General features: G+C 36.4%; 1 protein-coding gene and 1 long non-coding RNA gene across 2 annotated transcripts; one reads left to right on the top strand and one right to left on the bottom strand.

The window, feature by feature from the left end:
* Positions 1–989: 989 nt before the first annotated feature.
* LOC132860025 (uncharacterized) lies at positions 990–4952 on the bottom strand. Its single transcript, XR_009649777.1, has 4 exons — positions 4862–4952; positions 4183–4338; positions 2620–2699; positions 990–1950 (listed from the first exon to the last, which is right to left on the bottom strand). It is a non-coding gene; the product is annotated as an uncharacterized LOC132860025 (long non-coding RNA).
* A 682-nt stretch (positions 4953–5634) lies between these two features.
* On the top strand, positions 5635–12844 carry skp1 (S-phase kinase-associated protein 1). Its single transcript, XM_060890912.1, has 6 exons — positions 5635–5771; positions 6403–6499; positions 6656–6729; positions 9613–9756; positions 10100–10240; positions 12572–12844. Exons 2-6 carry the CDS (start codon positions 6403–6405, stop codon positions 12605–12607), a joined length of 492 nt encoding a protein of 163 aa, XP_060746895.1. The 5' UTR covers positions 5635–5771; the 3' UTR covers positions 12608–12844.
* The last annotated feature ends 4975 nt before the right edge of the window (positions 12845–17819 follow it).

The raw sequence follows: 17819 nt of genomic DNA, 5'->3' as shown, positions 1-17819 counted from the left end.
CATACTTTTCCACAGCCCACGGCTTGTAAAGAAAACCCTTGCAATTATTCATAGTTTCATACTAAATTTAATTTACACAAAAAGAACATAAGATTTTTCATTATGTTTGAAGGACTGGTTGCTTCAGGGCTTACAGGATCTTCTGATGTACTATCTCCCAAACCATCACTTTTCTGAAGAGTGGAATGTCACACTACAGAGAAAGAGACAGATGAATGAGGAGCATAATAAAATGTTTGAGGATTAAATGTGGGGGCACGGTGGCTTAGTGGTTAGCATGTTCGCCTCACACCTCCAGGGTTGGGGGTTCGATTCCCGCCTCCGTCTTGTGTGTGTGGAGTTTGCATGTTCTCCCCGTGCCTCAGGGGTTTCCTCCGGGTAATCCGGTTTCCTCCCCCGGTCCAAAGACATGCATGGTAGGTTGGTTGGCATCTCTGGAAAATTGTCCGTAGTGTGTGATTGCGTGAGTGAATGAGAGTGTGTGTGTGTGCCCTACAATGGGTTGGCAATCCATCCAGGGTGTATCCTGCCTTGATGCCCAATGACGCCTGAGATAGGCACAGGCTCCCTGTGACCCTAGGTAGTTCGTATAAGTGGTAGAAAAGAGTGAGAGTGAGTGAGTGAGGATTAAATGTATGAACAGGAGCACCGTTGTACCTGTCTGAATGTGAATGGCTTTCCTTAAGAAAGGATGTCTGCATATTTACAGACAAAAACACCACAATCATTGCCATTCAACTGTTTAGGAATTGCCTAGACACAATATCAGAACATTTAGTCTTAAAATGACACTTAATTCAGAGAAGACCCATATAATTCATTATATGGTGTCATACAAAAGTTCCCATTCGGCCGCTAGTCCATCTGGAAGCCTCCAAGATGCATCCTTTCTTGACCCTGTGCTCCTTTGTGAATTACTATCTGTTAAATAAAACAGAAGATGCATATCCAGATATTCAAAAATGAATGATCAAGCCACAGAATAACAGTTCAGTTCAATTCAAGTTTATTTGTATAGTGCTTTTTACAGTTGACATTGTCTCAAAGCAGCTTTACAGAACATAAACATAGAACAAAGGTTAATATAACAGCAAAAATAAGAAGACACTCACAACAACATGACAGATATCATCATGTCTCTGAGTCATTGAGTCATAGCACTGTATGGTCTGGGATTAAAATCAATTACCTGGTGGTTAGAAGCAATATAGGCAAGTTAAAGACAAACTGAAAATCAAAAATATTGTTTTACACTTTTCAAAAACATAAATATTAAAACAATGCATCCCAACTTATATATGACTTCCAGCTAAAGCCCAGTGCATGCCTAGGTGAAAGGAACAAAAACAAGATAAAAGACGACGAGGTACTGAGTTTTTGTTCAGTTCTTCACTGCTGCATGGCCTTCACCACTCTGAAGCTTTGGGTAGAAAAAAGTGCTGTAAGAGAAGACTTTAAGGCTGATCACTGTTTTCATTAGCAAGGACAAATAGAAGTTGATAACCTTGAAAAGAGAAGAGGGGGAAAAATACTCATTAAGAATGCATGACATTGGTGACATCCAGCATTAGTGCTGTATGATCAACAATTGTCTGATTACTTGATACTGTTGGCATCGAATTGGTTGTTAAATTTGTGTCAATACCCATCCCTCATGTGCAGTGCAGAATCAATTTATTCATTTTGATACAAATTTTGATAAGATATTGAAGACAAACCTTTATTCCCCCATTTTCTTTACAAACATGTAGTGATGCATTATTCCAATTAAACCAAGGCATATCAAGTAAATAGTCAATTTATTTTTCTAACTTTTATCTTGTCATTAAGCCAGCAACCCTCCCTCAGTGTGGCCAAGTCACCCTGTGTAATACACAGTTTGAAGGCTTTGCTGATCACCAGGTTTGGGTCTTGTAGTGCCAGAATATCCTTCACCTCTGATGCCATGTCCTACACATAAACAGAACAGAAAAACTTAATAAACAAGCTAAAATAATCTTGATCTTGATCTGTGGACAAACTTTATTTACAAAACACATTGTTAACATTTCACCATCATACACACACACATATGTATGTGTATATATATATATATATATATATATATATATATATATATATATATATATATATATATAAATAATTTCATTTCATCCCAAGTGCTCACTATGGGACAAATAAGAACATCTGTCACCATCTGTCACCGGGTCTCATTCACTAAGCAACGCACAAATTTATGCATGAAATCTGTGTATAAACATTTTCATGAACAAATCATGTTTCATCAATAACTTTGATTCTTAAATGTATTCTAAATTTACTGGAAAATGTAGGAACTAATAAAAATAAATTGAATACTCTTGATGGCCTTATAAACATGTTAAGATGAAAATTACACAATTATTAGTGAATGACACCCACTGTTCCCACTGTTTTAAAGCTACATTACGTTGTGCAGCTATTTGTATTCAAAAGTTTAGTAAATATTAAGTAAAATTTTAAAAAAGAAAAATTGCTTTTTATTCCAAACTTTTTTTGTATAGCGAACACTTTTAAAAATGTATTCCTGTCTACATATTATGTAAACTGTATATAAAGCCATGCTAATGTAATACTTACCTTTCTACATATTGGACATAAAGTTTTGCTGGGCAATCCACATGGAACCTTTTTCTTCTTGTGTATTCATGTTCAGTATGCTGCAGAACAAAAGAAAATAAAACTTATTTTATTGTGAATCCCTTGCAATCAATTACAGGAGTGAGTCTGTGACCCATGGAAATGTTTTGCCAGGCCTTTAATACAGCTATTTTCAACTGTGCGTGTCTGGGGAGTTTCTGTGTTAAGTCTCCTCTTCAACTGGTGAAATGCTTGTTCAATAGGATTTAAATTATGGAGATTGACTTGGAATGTCCTGAAAAAGATAGAAACCACTGGCAAGCTTCAGCAACCAACAAGGTCAGCTGAGAAGATCAACAGCACTTGATGACAGACAAATGAAAAAAAATTCTAAATTAACTGTCAGTAAAATCACATAAAACAAGCAACTATTAAATTGGCTGTATTAAAGTCCTGGAAAAGTGTGAAACCAAGAGTCTGGTGATGTTTATGGGTCACAGACTTGCTCCTGTGATTGCTTGCAAGGGATTTACAATTAAATATTAGCTTTTACATTTACTTAAGCCGTCCCGATACTTATGCTCACATTAGGCCGTGGGATGAAATTCTGATGAAAAGTGCTGAACTACTTAATTGGTAAAGCATTTTGTGTTGAAACAGTCAATAATAAAATGTGACATTCTGTACTTCTGCCTCATATTAATATATGTCTTGACACCACAGGTAACAGAACAATTTTGTCTTTATTGTTCCAATACTTATGAAGGCCACTGAATATAAATTCGTTGAATGACTGCAGAAACCCTGTTTCCCTGCATTAAAAAAAAGATTGAATGTTTTATGCTCAAACGGTACAATTTAGTTATGCAGACAAATATAAACTGTGCAAATATATGAATTTTTTACATTTTAAAGGCACACTATCTTTTTTTTTACAACATTTATATAATGGTTTGGAAGAGGTGTTCATGGTGTACTCAACCATGTTTTTGTCTTTTGTCCTGAATCAGTACAGTACACCTGTAATCTTTTAAGTGTTTACGTATTCATATTATACTATTTAAGACCAAGTGAGACACCAATTGCTGTGGAGTAGCTCTAGCTGCAATGTTCTTCCGCTAGATGCATAAAATTTTATTTATTACCCACTAGAGTGGCAAAAATTACATAGTGTACCTTTAAACATTTTCGGCACTAAAGGGTTACAGTAGTTCACCCAAAAATTAAATTTCTGTCATTTACGCACCCTCCGCATGGAATTCATAACCAGTGTGGTGAACAAAATGTGTAGCAATACATACCAAATCATCTGTTGTGGTTGTCTTCTTGTAGTTCTTTCCATGCTGACAACCATGCTGACAAGCATGTTCTGAATAGTCTTCTACTTTCCATAGACATTGTGGTGTCACTTTCTGTTTTCTGTGACTGTCATGTGAAATGTAAAATGTGATGTGACATACGGCTAAGTATGGTGACCCATACTCAGAATTTGTTCTCTGCAATTAACCCATCCAAAGTGCACACACACAGCAGTGAACACACACACACACCGTGAACACATACCTGGAGCAGTGGCAACCATTTATGCTGCGGCGCCCGGGGAGCAGTTGGGGGGTTTGGTGCCTTGCTCAAGTCGTGGCCGGCCTGAGACTGAAACCCACAACCTTAGGGTTAAGAGTCAGACTCTCTAACCATTAGGCCATGACTTCCCCATCAGACCTGTTATGAGGAAAAATACAATTAAAATTAAAAATGAACGAAAAACAGAACATTATGGGACAGGCACTGCATGAATAAATAAATGTATTGCTCACTGTTAGTTAATGCTTTAACTGTTATTAAATGAGACCTTATTGTAAAGTGTTACCCTCTGCTACCTATATCTTCTTACACTGCATATTAATGTAATTTGACACGAAACACCTGAGATCAGGACAGGTATCTGAAGTTATAACTGTGTTAATGTAATTTGAGATGAAACACCTGAGATACATATTTTGAAATTTGTTGGGATACAGTCTGATAGAAACAAAGTATATTAATAAAGTATTAAAGTATAAAGAGGTTTATTACTTTGGTCTCCATGATCTTTTTATTTATATTCATTCAGTATAACTTAACTGTGGAAAGATGCATAGGCTATACAAAATCGTTTTTGGTTGCTTATTTGTTTTCGAAAATAGCTTAACTGTAAGATAAAGCAAAATAATAAAGCATAATATATATAAAATATAAAATCTACCTGTATGACTGTTTTGTCCTTCATTATCCATTGTAGCTTTGCTTTTATTTCTCCTTCATTATCCATCTGAGTTGATCCTGGGATTGGAAATGCCCGCGCAAATGAAACAGCATTCTGCGCATGATTTTTTTATTTTTATTTATTTTATTTTTTTTGCGGAAACACGCCCACTTTACGTCGTGGTAACGAAACCCCTGGAATTTAGTGAATGCCGAGTCTAGCTACTAGCGCAAGCTAGTAGTAGGTAGTTTGGGAAACAACATGGAAGGCGAATGATAAGGGGAAAAAAACTAGTGTACTGGATCTTTTATTTGAAGTTTTAATGGTTTTATATCGGGCCAAAGCAATGGGTATTGAAGTAAAGTTTGGATACAATATTGGGGTGGTAGACAAAGAACTTGCAGATAAATGAACAAAAGAAGTTGGATATTTAGAGGACATTATTGTATTGTATTGAATTCTTTCAATGAATGTTCCCACATTACGCAATAACAATGTGCAATAATATTAGAGATTACATCTCTGCATCTCGTTCTATTCTGTTCCATTCTATCATCTATAGCACAATTGTACATACAATCTATCTTGGTGTTTTCGTGTATTTTTTTATTCTCATCTTATATTTATTGTCTGTGTTGTCTATGAATGCTTGGCAATAAAGCTCTTTCTGATTCTGATTCTGATTCTGATTCTAAAAGCAAGCGTTAACATGTATTGCACGCTAGATTAGTCATCGCTCCAGACCAGTGGGTGGTGGTAATACACAAAAAGTCGTTTGTCAAACGCCATTAAAAAACGAGTAAGAAGAAGAAGCTGTGGCGGCGGCAGCAGCAGCATTAGCTCTGTGGTTGTGACGGGCCTTTATTGACTTTTACATTTAGACTTTAAATCTTTCAGGAATATACTCATTGTAAGTATATGGGATAGTACTGAATAACGCAAATATTAACATGTTTACGATGAATACCTGCGTTTTGCCGAAACCTATTGCCGTATTTCAGAAAAATGCTAATTAATTGTTGCTGGGTGCTGCTAGGCCTTAATATCAGTCAAATAACAGGTCGGAGTTCGCTTTTTAAAATTGTTAGTTTTCTCAGACAAATGAGTTAGTATAAGAAACGACGTTTAGCAGTAAATATAATGTATATTACATATTATATTACACACACAGACTATGGCAGCAAATGTTTAGTCAAATGGTTTGACGAGCTTTGTCGTTCCGCCCAGTATATTGCAGCCCCATCGTAATAACAATTGTGTTGCACAAATAGTGTCAACAACCAGCAGTTATTGAGATATCGCAAACTAATGTAACGTATTTCGCAATATTAATGATGGTTGACGTTAAATAGGTATGTTTAATATTATTTTTTAATACAGTATAGTTCTATTACCTATTACTGTTACAGAATAAAATGTCTAGGCTCATGGTTACCTAATGGTTGCCAAAGGTTTGCCTTGATAACTTATAATTCATATTACCCTCAGTAACTGCTGTGACTTTTGTTTTTTATTAATCGTGTGATAACAATTTTACATAGATGCCAACAATTAAGCTGCAGAGCTCCGACGGAGAGATGTTTGAAGTGGATGTTGAAATCGCCAAGCAATCTGTCACTATAAAAACAATGTTGGAAGGTAAGATACTGAGAACTGCTGTTGTAGCCATGTCACACTCTTCTGATTTAGTTTTAACTACTTATATTCATTTGTTTTTTATGTTGTCATATATCGTAAATATCTTAAGATATTTGTCTGCTGCCTTTTTTCACTGGGTCTGACATTGTGTTTAAGATTTAGGCATGGATGATGAAGGGGATGATGATCCTGTTCCTCTCCCAAATGTCAATGCAGCCATTCTCAAAAAGGTTCAGTATTCAACTGCTCATTATTACTACATAAGCTGATCGTCACAATAACTGTAGATTGCAGCTTTAATCTCTTGTCTGTTAGCATTTAGAATTCTTATGCATACTGTATGGTGAAATAGCTCTGATAGTGTGCTGTTTAATTTACATGTTGTAAGTGATGACATTTATGGCTTTACTGTTATAGATAGTGATTTCTGTGGCACATCAGAGAAAGGGATTTATAATACAGCTAACAGTTAAATCTCTGTTACTTTTCTGGTGGTCAGGGTGTAAACTGCCACTGGTTGGCCATTTGCTGCCCCCAGCTTCCTAACAAGCTGAGATTTGTGAAGAAAAGAAACTCACTGTGCCATAACATTTATGTGCTGCTTTTAACAAAATTGTCATGTTGCTCTGTTAACAATTCTGACAGCTGGTATTAAGATAAGCCAAAAAAAACCCAAAAAGTTTACCTAGAGTCTTGTTGATAATAAAAATTCTGCCCGAATATGATCGCAGAAATGGTCAGGAAGAGATGCACTGCGTCTTTGTAGATTTTGAGAAAGCGCATGACAGGGTGCAGAGAGAGGAGCTATGGTACTGCATGAGGATGTCAGGGGTGGCAGAGAAGTTTTTCAGAATAGTGCAGGATATGTACAGGGTCTTAAAAAGTCTTAAAAGCATTGAATTTATTAATTTGGAAATAATACCTTAAGTCTTTAAAAAGTCTTGAATTTTGATGTCTGGGTCTTAAAAATTGTGCTGTATGTAACTTCTCCATATTGTAATTTTCCTCAAAAGTTTCATTTGTCAACCACGATTATTTTGATTAAATGCTGTAGTATAAAAGAGTGGCGGAACCAATAATTGAGAACGCAACGCAGCCCCGGGTCACCGTACAAAATACTGCGAACACGCGATGCCTTCAGTAAAGGAAGATCACGCGCTACGACACCACAGCCATAGACCACAACACAACAAGCAAAGGAGAAGCATGAGAAATCAATGAAAATCTCAGCATTCCACAGGAAATGTTGACTGACGCACACAGTTATATTTTTAAAGTTTGTTTTTACGTTAGCTAGCTACCAATTTCATTCTGAGGTTATGGGGAAATGTAAATTTAATGAAGCGTGGCTGGATAAAAACTCTTTTCGTCATTGGTTAAAACCAGTGGGCAACAACGTTTTTGAGGCGTTTTGCACCATATGCAAAAAAAGGATTCGGCTAGGTACAATGGGAATGAAGGCATTAGAGTCTCATGCCAAGTCATCCAAGCACATAATGGACAAAAACAAACTCCTTCCATCGCCTGCGTGTTTCAACCAACTAATGTTAGCCAGCTATCAGCTAATGTGCCTGAAGTGGCAACAGGAGTTAAGGTTAGCCAGCTTGCTGCTAACGCTGCAGACCCTCCAGCTATGGCTGCAACTAGAGTGGATCTGCGCACAGCTTTTGGGTCCACACCAACACTGACCTGATCTCCAGGTCCAACCTCTTGCGGAGAGGCCATAAGGAGAAGTTGACGGAACTGGCTGTCCTTGATAAAGACATTGCTGCCCTGAGTTAAGAGCTAAGGAGTTGCCTGTGTTTCTTAATTTAATTTATTGTTGAGTTCTGATTTTCGGTGTTTATTGTTCAGGGGTCTCTCAGTTCCCCATATTCCCAGCATGGAATAAGTAGCTAGCTCATGTTAAAAAACAACTTAACATTGCTCGGCAAACTTTCTTGTGGCCTACTGAAATGTTTTTATTTTTCACACTGCTTGGCTTATCTTTTACCCATTCCACATTTGAAAAATAAATGAACACAAGTTCAAGGATTTTGTTTTTCTTTGCTGGTAGGGATGTGAAATAGGTATTAATTTTTTATATAAATGGTCTTAAAAAGGTCTTAAGACTTGAATTTAACTTAAAGAAACCTGTAGGAACCCTGTATGTATGAGTGGGGTATGACAGCAGTGAGATGTGCTGTAGGTCAGACAGAGGAGTTCAAGGTGGAGGTAGTACTACATCAAGGATCGGCTTTGAGTCCCTTCATGTTTGCTATGTTAAAGGACAGGTTAACAGATGGAGTCAGACAGGAATATCTGCGTGGTCAATGATGTTTATGGGAGACAGAATATATATGCATGACCAAGAGGGAGGGAAGTAGGGGGTTACAGGGGGATGAGGTCAAGAAGGTGCTGGAGTTTAAGTATTTGGGATCAACCGTCCAGTGTGACGGGGAGTGTGGAAATGAGGTGAAGAGGCGAGTGCAGGTGGGTTGGAATGGGTGGAGAAAAGTGTCCGCAGTGTTGTGTGACAGAAGAGTGTCAGCAAGAATCAAAAGTAAAGGTGTACAAGACTGTAGTAAGACCAGCTATTCTGTATGGGCTAGAGACTGTAGCAGTGAGGAAAATACAGAAGTCAGAGACGGAGGTAGCAGAGATGAGGATGTTGAGGGTCTCTTTAGGAGTGATGAGGATGGACAGGATTAGTAAAGAGCACATCAGAGGGACAGCTCAGGTTGGCTGTTTTGGGGACAAGGTCAGAGAGACTAGATTGAGATGCTTTGGACATGTACAGAGGAGGGAGTTGGTTATATTGGTAGGAGAAATGTTATAGATTTTGGAGAACGGAAGGCCAAAGAGTAGAGATGTGTTAAAAGAGGACATGAAGATAATTGGTGCCAGAGTAGAGTATGCCATGGATAGAGTTAGGTGAAAACAAATGATTTGCTGTGGCGACCCCAAATGGGAAAAGCTGAAATTATGCTCAGGTCTTTTTGCTAAAATATTGTGCAGGTATCTATTTATTTATTTATGTCTCTATGAGCATGCTCTCTCTCTCTCTCTTTCTTTTCTTTCTTTCTTTTATTGATTTTATGTGTATGAATGTGTGTATGGATGTTTGTGAATAGGTAATTCAGTGGTGCACACATCACAAAGATGATCCCCCACCTCCTGAGGATGATGAGAACAAAGAGAAAAGGACCGATGACATCCCTGTGTGGGATCAGGAGTTTCTCAAAGTGGACCAGGGCACACTGTTTGAGCTCATTCTGGTCTGATTTTGTTTTTGAGTCTTTTAAGAGCTTTAGCAAATGCATTTAGATATTTAGAGACAGTGAAAACCATAAAGGGTTTAAATGAATTGGAATATTTTCTTTAAATTGATTAATAGAATGTGCTGTTTTTCAGTGTATTACACAAAGTGCAAATTTCTATTTCTTCTGTTGCCATATTTGTTGCTATGTCCTTCAGGAAAGAAAAATGTTATGTTGTCACTAGTAAACATTAGACAAGTTTGTTATGAGTGGGATACAAGAATCCTTGCAGATGGTATGATTAAAAGTTCTATTTCTATTATAATAGGTTAATCTCCTGCATTTTCCTACTTTTGTATAGGCTGCAAACTATTTGGACATCAAAGGATTGCTAGATGTCACCTGCAAAACAGTTGCAAATATGATTAAAGGAAAAACCCCAGAAGAAATCAGGAAGACGTTCAATATTAAAAATGACTTCACAGAGGAAGAGGAAGCTCAGGTAAGGGAAACATTACACTTGGCCTGTTGAACCATTTGTCTGTTTTGGACCAAGCCTTTAAAACATTCATGTATATTATTTCACAGTCTGTACAGGCAATGTAATTTATTTTCACTTCAGTTTATTCAATCTCTTTCACCTGAGGGGCGGGGATGGGCTAAAAAAATAAATCGTGTTCAAAAACTAACAAATTTTGTATGTATCTACACATGCAGCATACCAGAAAAATAGGAAGAAACTCAGCTATACAAATACAATTTTCCACCGAAATAAAACACAATTCCAACACCAAGCAGCTAAATGAACAGAAAATAAAATTGTAAACATTACATACATAAGAAAACTGACCCAAGAACTCGGCCATTACGTTATAAAAACGCAAACTTGGTTGATCCGAAAAGCTGAAATTCAACAGATTCCAACGGTATAAATTTCGGCACCTGTTACCTTTTATTTTGGTACCAGAAACTGCATTGGGTGCAGTGAATGAGGCAGTAGGGTCATGTTATTATCAGCTTCTTGAAGAGCTTTGTGATGATGGCTGTGAATGTGACTGGATGATAGTAACTGAGGGAGAACTCTGAGGACTTTTTTGTACAGGGGCGATGCTAAATTGGCCACAAAACTGTGGTGATTTTTTTTTTGAAATAGATCACTGTCTATTTCAAGGGCCACAACTGCTTCAAACAGTCTTTCGTTTTCACACTTGGATTTTGTCGGATTCTCTGATTGTTCTTGGAACATCCTCTCAAGCTCAAACAGATTGCATAGGGAGCATCTATGAACTACCATATTAAGGTCTATTCAAAGATATTTTACCAGCTCTAATGTCTGAACTACACCTTATTCACCTATGCACATTCAGAGACTTGTCCTGAGGCCAGTAACAGTGTCATCTTTTTTTCTTGCTGATCCTTCACATTTAAGCCTGAGGTTGTGTGCACTCTGGAGCAGATTTTCTTAATGTATTGCTCTGTATTTTTCAGCCTTCATCTTTTTCTCAATTCTGATCATCCTCCCCATCCAATACCTGCTACTGTTTACCCCATAGTGTGATGATGCCTTCACCTTGCTCCACCAAAGGGCACTAGTTTTTACCTGTTACCAAGTTTAAACAGCTAAAGGAAGAGCTGTGTTGGTTCCACCTCAATCCATTTAATAATAAAGGTTTCCATTGTGCTCCATGGAACACAGTCCTTTTTTAAAACCCTTGTACATGTTTGATTATAGAAGGCAGTGAGTTCATTGGATTTTGCCAGACCTTAACCAAATTCACATTTACTGTGAATTGTGAGACCTTGGACACATGGGTTTATGCCCTGCTAAATCATGTTCTATCAATTGAATTTGCTGAAGATCTAGAGACATGTCAAGATAATCAAAGCAAACAGAATACACACAAGCTTGATTTGGAGTGCCATAGCTAAGGAGCTAAATCAGAGATTTCATTAATTTTATAATTCATAAATATTTTGATTTTTAAGTTAGATTTCTAAAAAATAATTTTGCTTTATAGATTGTGTAGATTGCCAAAATGTAACTTTAATTCATGTTAAATTTAAAATGTACTAAAGTGCACAAGTAAGTGGGTCTTCTCAAACCTAGTGTGTAATATACACATACATTTTACCATTTGACATAGGCTGTTAAAGCCATTCTCAAACAATTGTACATTGCATAGGTATTCTTTTGTCATAAGCACTGGTACTCTTTCACACTTGAAAAGTGGCATATGTGATTGTTTAATTGAATTTAAGCTGTATTAAGTTTAGGTTTTATATTTTAATAATTTAATTGCCACTTGAAATCATAAAGACAAAGTTTATTAAAGGGGATTGTAGGCCTGAGTTTCTCTTATACATCTACTTCCAATATACTATAATGTTAAAAAATATAAACAGTAGTGAATAGAAGCATACAGCAGGATGTGAACTGTTGACTATTTCATATGTTAATATTGTAAATATAACTCAAGAAACGTATCTATGAATAAAAAGAAATGAATAGCAAAATTAAACTTAAATTTTCTAAGAATCACTTTCAATAGCAACATGCATAAATCTATGTTGTCTGTGTGTCTGACCAGAGGGGTTTAACAATGTGCATAGGAGTAATTGGTTAACATGAATCTGGTGCTTAAAGTAAATCATTTTAATATGATTATATAAATATAAATTTAACAGGTCTCAGCTATGGCTTAGTTTTGACTACAAATTACCGACCCACAGTTTTTAACCACAAATTACTCAGTAGTTTATCTACAGTTCTGCAGATTCAATTTTTAAAAGATGTTTTGCCTCTGATAACCAAAATCTGTGCTTTGTCACACAGGTACGCAAGGAGAACCAGTGGTGTGAAGAAAAATAAAGTTCATCCAGATAATGTCACACTGTATGGATTATTCCCAAATCACATTTACTGGTTGCACTGCATTATTCATATTTGCTGATATTTACAAATAGATCAGTAGAATTAGACCTCTTGTGTATTGATAGCGTGATCCTCCTCATTGCTTGTTTAGTGTAAAAGAATATAAATTAATTGGTATCTGTTTTTATTCTTTGTATATTCAGCAGAAATAAATAGTATATTCACCTCTCCCAATTAGACGAAGTTTACTTTTTTTTTATCATTTCTTTAATATATATATATATATATATATATATATATATATATATATATATATATATATAAAGTCATCAGGAAACCATGTTCAATTTTGACCGTTTTTCAGCCTGAGAATTTTTTTTTAGCAATGTAGATATATGTATCTAGGCTTCTCATAACTCCTTAGTTCTATTCTTCTAAAAAAGCGTATACTTATCATTTAGTTCAAAAATAAAAACAACAAAATTTGTGCTCGTGTGTTGCATGTTACTTTATGGATTCTCTTGATATTCTTTTGTAATCTCAAACATCTTATATTGCACACCAAATCAAAAAGCATTTGTATCTTTTTAATCACAACCCTTGCTATTAATCAGGGAAAATGCATAGAAGGACCTTGGACCCATAATTTTCCAGGAGGCATTACACTTTATATTAAGGGATTTGAGTAATTAGAATAAAGGAACAAAGAGGCTACAAGATACTTTAATAATCAGATTTGAATTATTACTTGGATTGTTTTTCACATTGCTTCTGTTTGACTCAAGGTAGCATTTGACACTGTTGATTAAAGCTTAAGTAGACACCTCTTTGGGAGATACATTTGTTGTTGAGTTTGATACTGATGTATCCATGCTTATCGCTCCTCATTATCTATCCTAATCAGGAGTTTAATACCATGTTAACATTAAGGGATTTAATATCCTAGTTTGCTAGGTTTTTTTTTACTTTAGGATGGAGATTTGGATCCATAATTGAGCAAGCTAGAAGTGATAGAAGCAAAAAAAAAAAAACCGCCCATTAACAAACTTGGTGTGCATCTACCATTTAGGCAGCCCTACTGTATATTACCATAACCTGAAATGCTTTCATCCAAGGAAGAAGCCAAGACATTTAGAGAAATGTTTTCTGGTCAGACGGTACTCCGTATGGAGGGAAAAGGTTTGAAAGGATGAAGATGGTGGTGTTATTTGTACCAGCCCAGGGTCAGCAAACCCTGCTTTTTCATATTACTGCCATCAGTTAACAGAAGGAAAAGAGGCTGGTTTGTCTGTGTATAGCTGTAGGCCACAAACAAAAGTCAGGTTATGTGTGGAAGGATGTATAAAAATTTTATGATAAAGTATGAAAGCTTGTTTATCAATCAGTTTGCCAGGGCAGCTTTTAATACTGTGCATCACTTCTGGCATGTTGACTGAAACACTTTAAATAATTCTAAAATAAAAGTTTCCCTGTGCTTGGTTTCATGCCAAACGTTTCTTTTAATTTCATGTTGAGAAGAAAGTTCTAATTTGTATATAATTCATTACCAGCCACCAAAAAGTCTTTTGTGTTTTGGAACATGGATTCACCTGTAAAAAAAAAGCACACGTTATATTATATTTCCACTTATGTTCCATATGAACAAAGTAATTAGCTAAAATGTACATATACAAAAATGCCAGTATATGAAAAGGAAGATGGTTGTCAGACAGCTAAAGGTGCTAGTTCTGTGGCTTTGAATAAACTTGTAATAAATGCTAAATTGGTGTAATATGATATTGCACATTGTATAAATTACATCCTATTATGTAAATAAATCTTATTTACGCTTCCTACAACAATGGTTATTCTTGCTTTTTCCACATAGTCCATTTTTAGTTAATCAATAGTCCGATAATATGTAAAAAAAAAAATTGCAAATTCATTTTATTGGTGTTAACAGTGGATTTACATGTAAGTAAAATAAATCTTGACAATAATCATTTGAATAGCCAATAGCTGAGAAGAACATTTATAGCAGATCCTGTGATGTGGGTATTAGAACTTAACTCCATTCCCTAATGGACCCTCTCCCAAATTTTTAGACTTCAGAAGTTAAAACCAATTGAGTAAATTTGGCTCCACCTTGCATAAATTGGTTTTGGCTATATCGTTAAACATATGCTGAGATATGCATATCCTGAGATTTTGCCACCAATTTCTTGATGATAGGCTGAATGGCCCAGGACAGTAGTAGTTTTCACATATTATCCAAAATGTTTATTTGATACAAATAACCTTTTCAGTTTCTGCAAAAGAATTGAGATCAATAAGACATTTAACCTTTTGTGTTTTCACACAAAAACACAAAAGGTTAAATGTCTTATTGATCTCAATAACACGTGAAAACAAAAACAAAGGCACATGGTACAAGACACGCATCTTGTACCATGTGCCTTTGTTTTTGTTTTCACGTGTTAGCCCCGCCCTATCTTTAATCCGTTCCCGCCTCTGCACACCTGTTCCTTGTTTTTTTTTATGATTTCCTCCCCTATTTATCCCTGTTGTGCCTGTTGTTTGGTGAGTCCTTGTTGCTTGTTCCTTGTCTTTAGTTTGCTGTCTTTGGTTTATTGGTGTTTTTGTTTTGCGTGTTCCTAGTGTTTGTAGCCCTTGTTATTTTCCCGTATAATCCCCCTTTTATCGTCTCCCTGCATTTGGGTCTAATTCCGTCCTGTGATGACACCCGCTTTTTCTGACAAACCTCCGCCCTGAGAATGACGTTATGTTGCAGTTCCTGTTCAATAAATGTGTATGTACTTAAAAATGTACGTACTGCTCTTAAGATATCTTATTAAATAACTAAACAATTAATTACTATTAATAACTAAATTCATAGAGACAGGTTTGAAATGTCTGGTTTTAAATGGTCAATAGTTGAGTGATTTAAAATAAGCAGGAAAAGATGGGCCGCTTAAGACAATACGTTTGTAATTATGAAGCGCAAGTCACTTTCTTTTAAAGACAAGACTTGTGATATAAGACTAAACACAAGCAAAGGTCAACAAAGGAAGGTTTTGAACAGAGAATAAATTAAATGTGTTTAACACTGATTCTAAGCTTCTCTACAATTTCTTGTGAAGCAGGTTTGATGCCCTTATAGTGACTCAGTTAAATCAGAAGCATTTTATTTTTCCAATACAAGGCAATCCTGCATTATAGTGGATATTTTAGCAGGAAGACATTTTTCATGAGGAACAGCAAAATGCTATGCAATGCTCAAAATGCTAAGTAGTTACTGGTCAGTTGAACCTCAAACAAGATATCGAAGGGCAGGCAAGATCAATCAATCTCTTATTACTCTTTGCACTGCACCTCGCTCCCTCAGATCTACTGTGCCACCGCTGCTCGACTGGTCCAACTATATCAGGGAAAGAGCTAGGTATACAGGAAGACTCTTCTGTTCTGGCACCGAAGTTGTGTAATGAATTTCCCCTAGATGTCCGAACAGTTGAGTCATCTTCAAACAACCTGCTTCCAAAACGTTTTAAGTTGATGGTATCTTAAGTCTGTACCTAGTGAACCAGTGCTAATGTATTCATGAATAGACACTTAAAAGCATTGTGTACATAGCTCTGGACACAACTCTACCCACACTTCAAGACCTGTACTTCTCCAGAGTGAGTAAAAGGGCAAAGAAAATCACTCTGGACCCCTCACATCCAGCACACTTACTATTTGAACTGTTGCCATCTGGCCGACGCTACAGAGCCCTGAGCACCAAAACGACCAGATATAGGAACAGTTTCTTCCCTCAGGCAATCCATCTGATGAACACTTAACATACATCTGATGAACACCTAACATACACAGAACAAAACCTATTCTTACATTGTCTACAAGTACGCATTTCTATTTTATTTTGCACACTTATATTTCAATTTGCACATACAACTGTCTATTATTTGTGTGTTCATGTCTTACCATTGCTATATGTTTACACTGTGGAGCTCCTGTACTAGAAAAAATTCCTCGTATGTGAAAACATACTTGGCAATAAAGACCTTTCTGATTCTGATTCTGATTCTGATAAGGCAGGGCTCTCAAGTTTTGAAGACAGTCAAGAGTGACATCTCCAACTCCCCCCAACCCCCACTCCCAAAAAACAAACAAAAAAAACCACAATGGTGGTTTGTGTTGTTTGGTAAGAACACAATTTAACCAAAAACATAGTATTTATTCAATTTCCATTTTTTTGTGTGATTGTTTGAGAGAGAGAGCGAGAGAGAGAGAGAGAGAGAGATTATGACTGGTGTTTATTGTGTTTGTTACCTTTTTGGACTCTATCATTTGTAATGTTGGCTCCCATTTAAAACAGTTTGGCTCAAGCCCAGCCATTTTAGGGTCATGATTGAGGACAATGTCCCGTCCAGAGACAAGCTGTTTCGTGTTGAGGTTTTGTTCAAACCGACCATCGGAAATACCCTCTTGGCATTAGCATTAGAATGTGGAAGCACTAAAACCAAGGCTGCTTGTTCTGAGCAGGTGTTGTCAGTGAACTGGGGCCCCCTGGCACCATCTCAGGGCCCCTGGTTTGAGAACCACTGGCCAAGACTACTTGTTCTGAGCAGGTGTTGTCAGTGAACAGGCTGTAAAACTGTTGGCTGTTACAGACACTCATGAAAAACTGATGCTGATTATCTGGGAAACGTTCTCTAACAGCAGTCAAAATGTCATTGTGTCAAACAAGTTGTGAATTTGTGAACATTAAAACAGGAGACCATGACTCTGTGGCTCAAAGTGATGCTCGCAGCTGAAGTGGTTTTCTCTGTGGGTGAACGAGGATGATGCTGAACAATTTGGTTGAATCTTCAAAAATCAAACAATATTGACAGGAAATAGGGTCACTAAGTAAATACTTTGCAGTGAATGGAAGACACATGCATTTAATTATGCAACATACTGTATAAATACAACCAGAATTCTTGAAATGTTGGGACGTTTTTTAAATTTTAATATGAAACTTCTAAGACTTTCAAATTACATGAGCCAATATTTTATTCACAATAGAACACAGATAACATAACAAAATTTTAAATGGAGAAATTTTACACTTTTATCTACTAAATGAGCTCATTTCATATTTAATGCTTGCAGGTCTAATTGATTAATTGATATCAAGTCTGTAACATGAGTAGCTATAAAAGGGATGTCTTAGAGAGGCAGAGTCTCT

The sequence above is a fragment of the Tachysurus vachellii genome, chromosome 17 (assembly GCF_030014155.1).
Source record: "Tachysurus vachellii isolate PV-2020 chromosome 17, HZAU_Pvac_v1, whole genome shotgun sequence".
Taxonomy (NCBI): Eukaryota; Metazoa; Chordata; class Actinopteri; order Siluriformes; family Bagridae; genus Tachysurus; species Tachysurus vachellii.
Note: the sequence above shows the minus strand (reverse complement) of the source record. Positions and strands in the feature narration are given on the sequence as shown.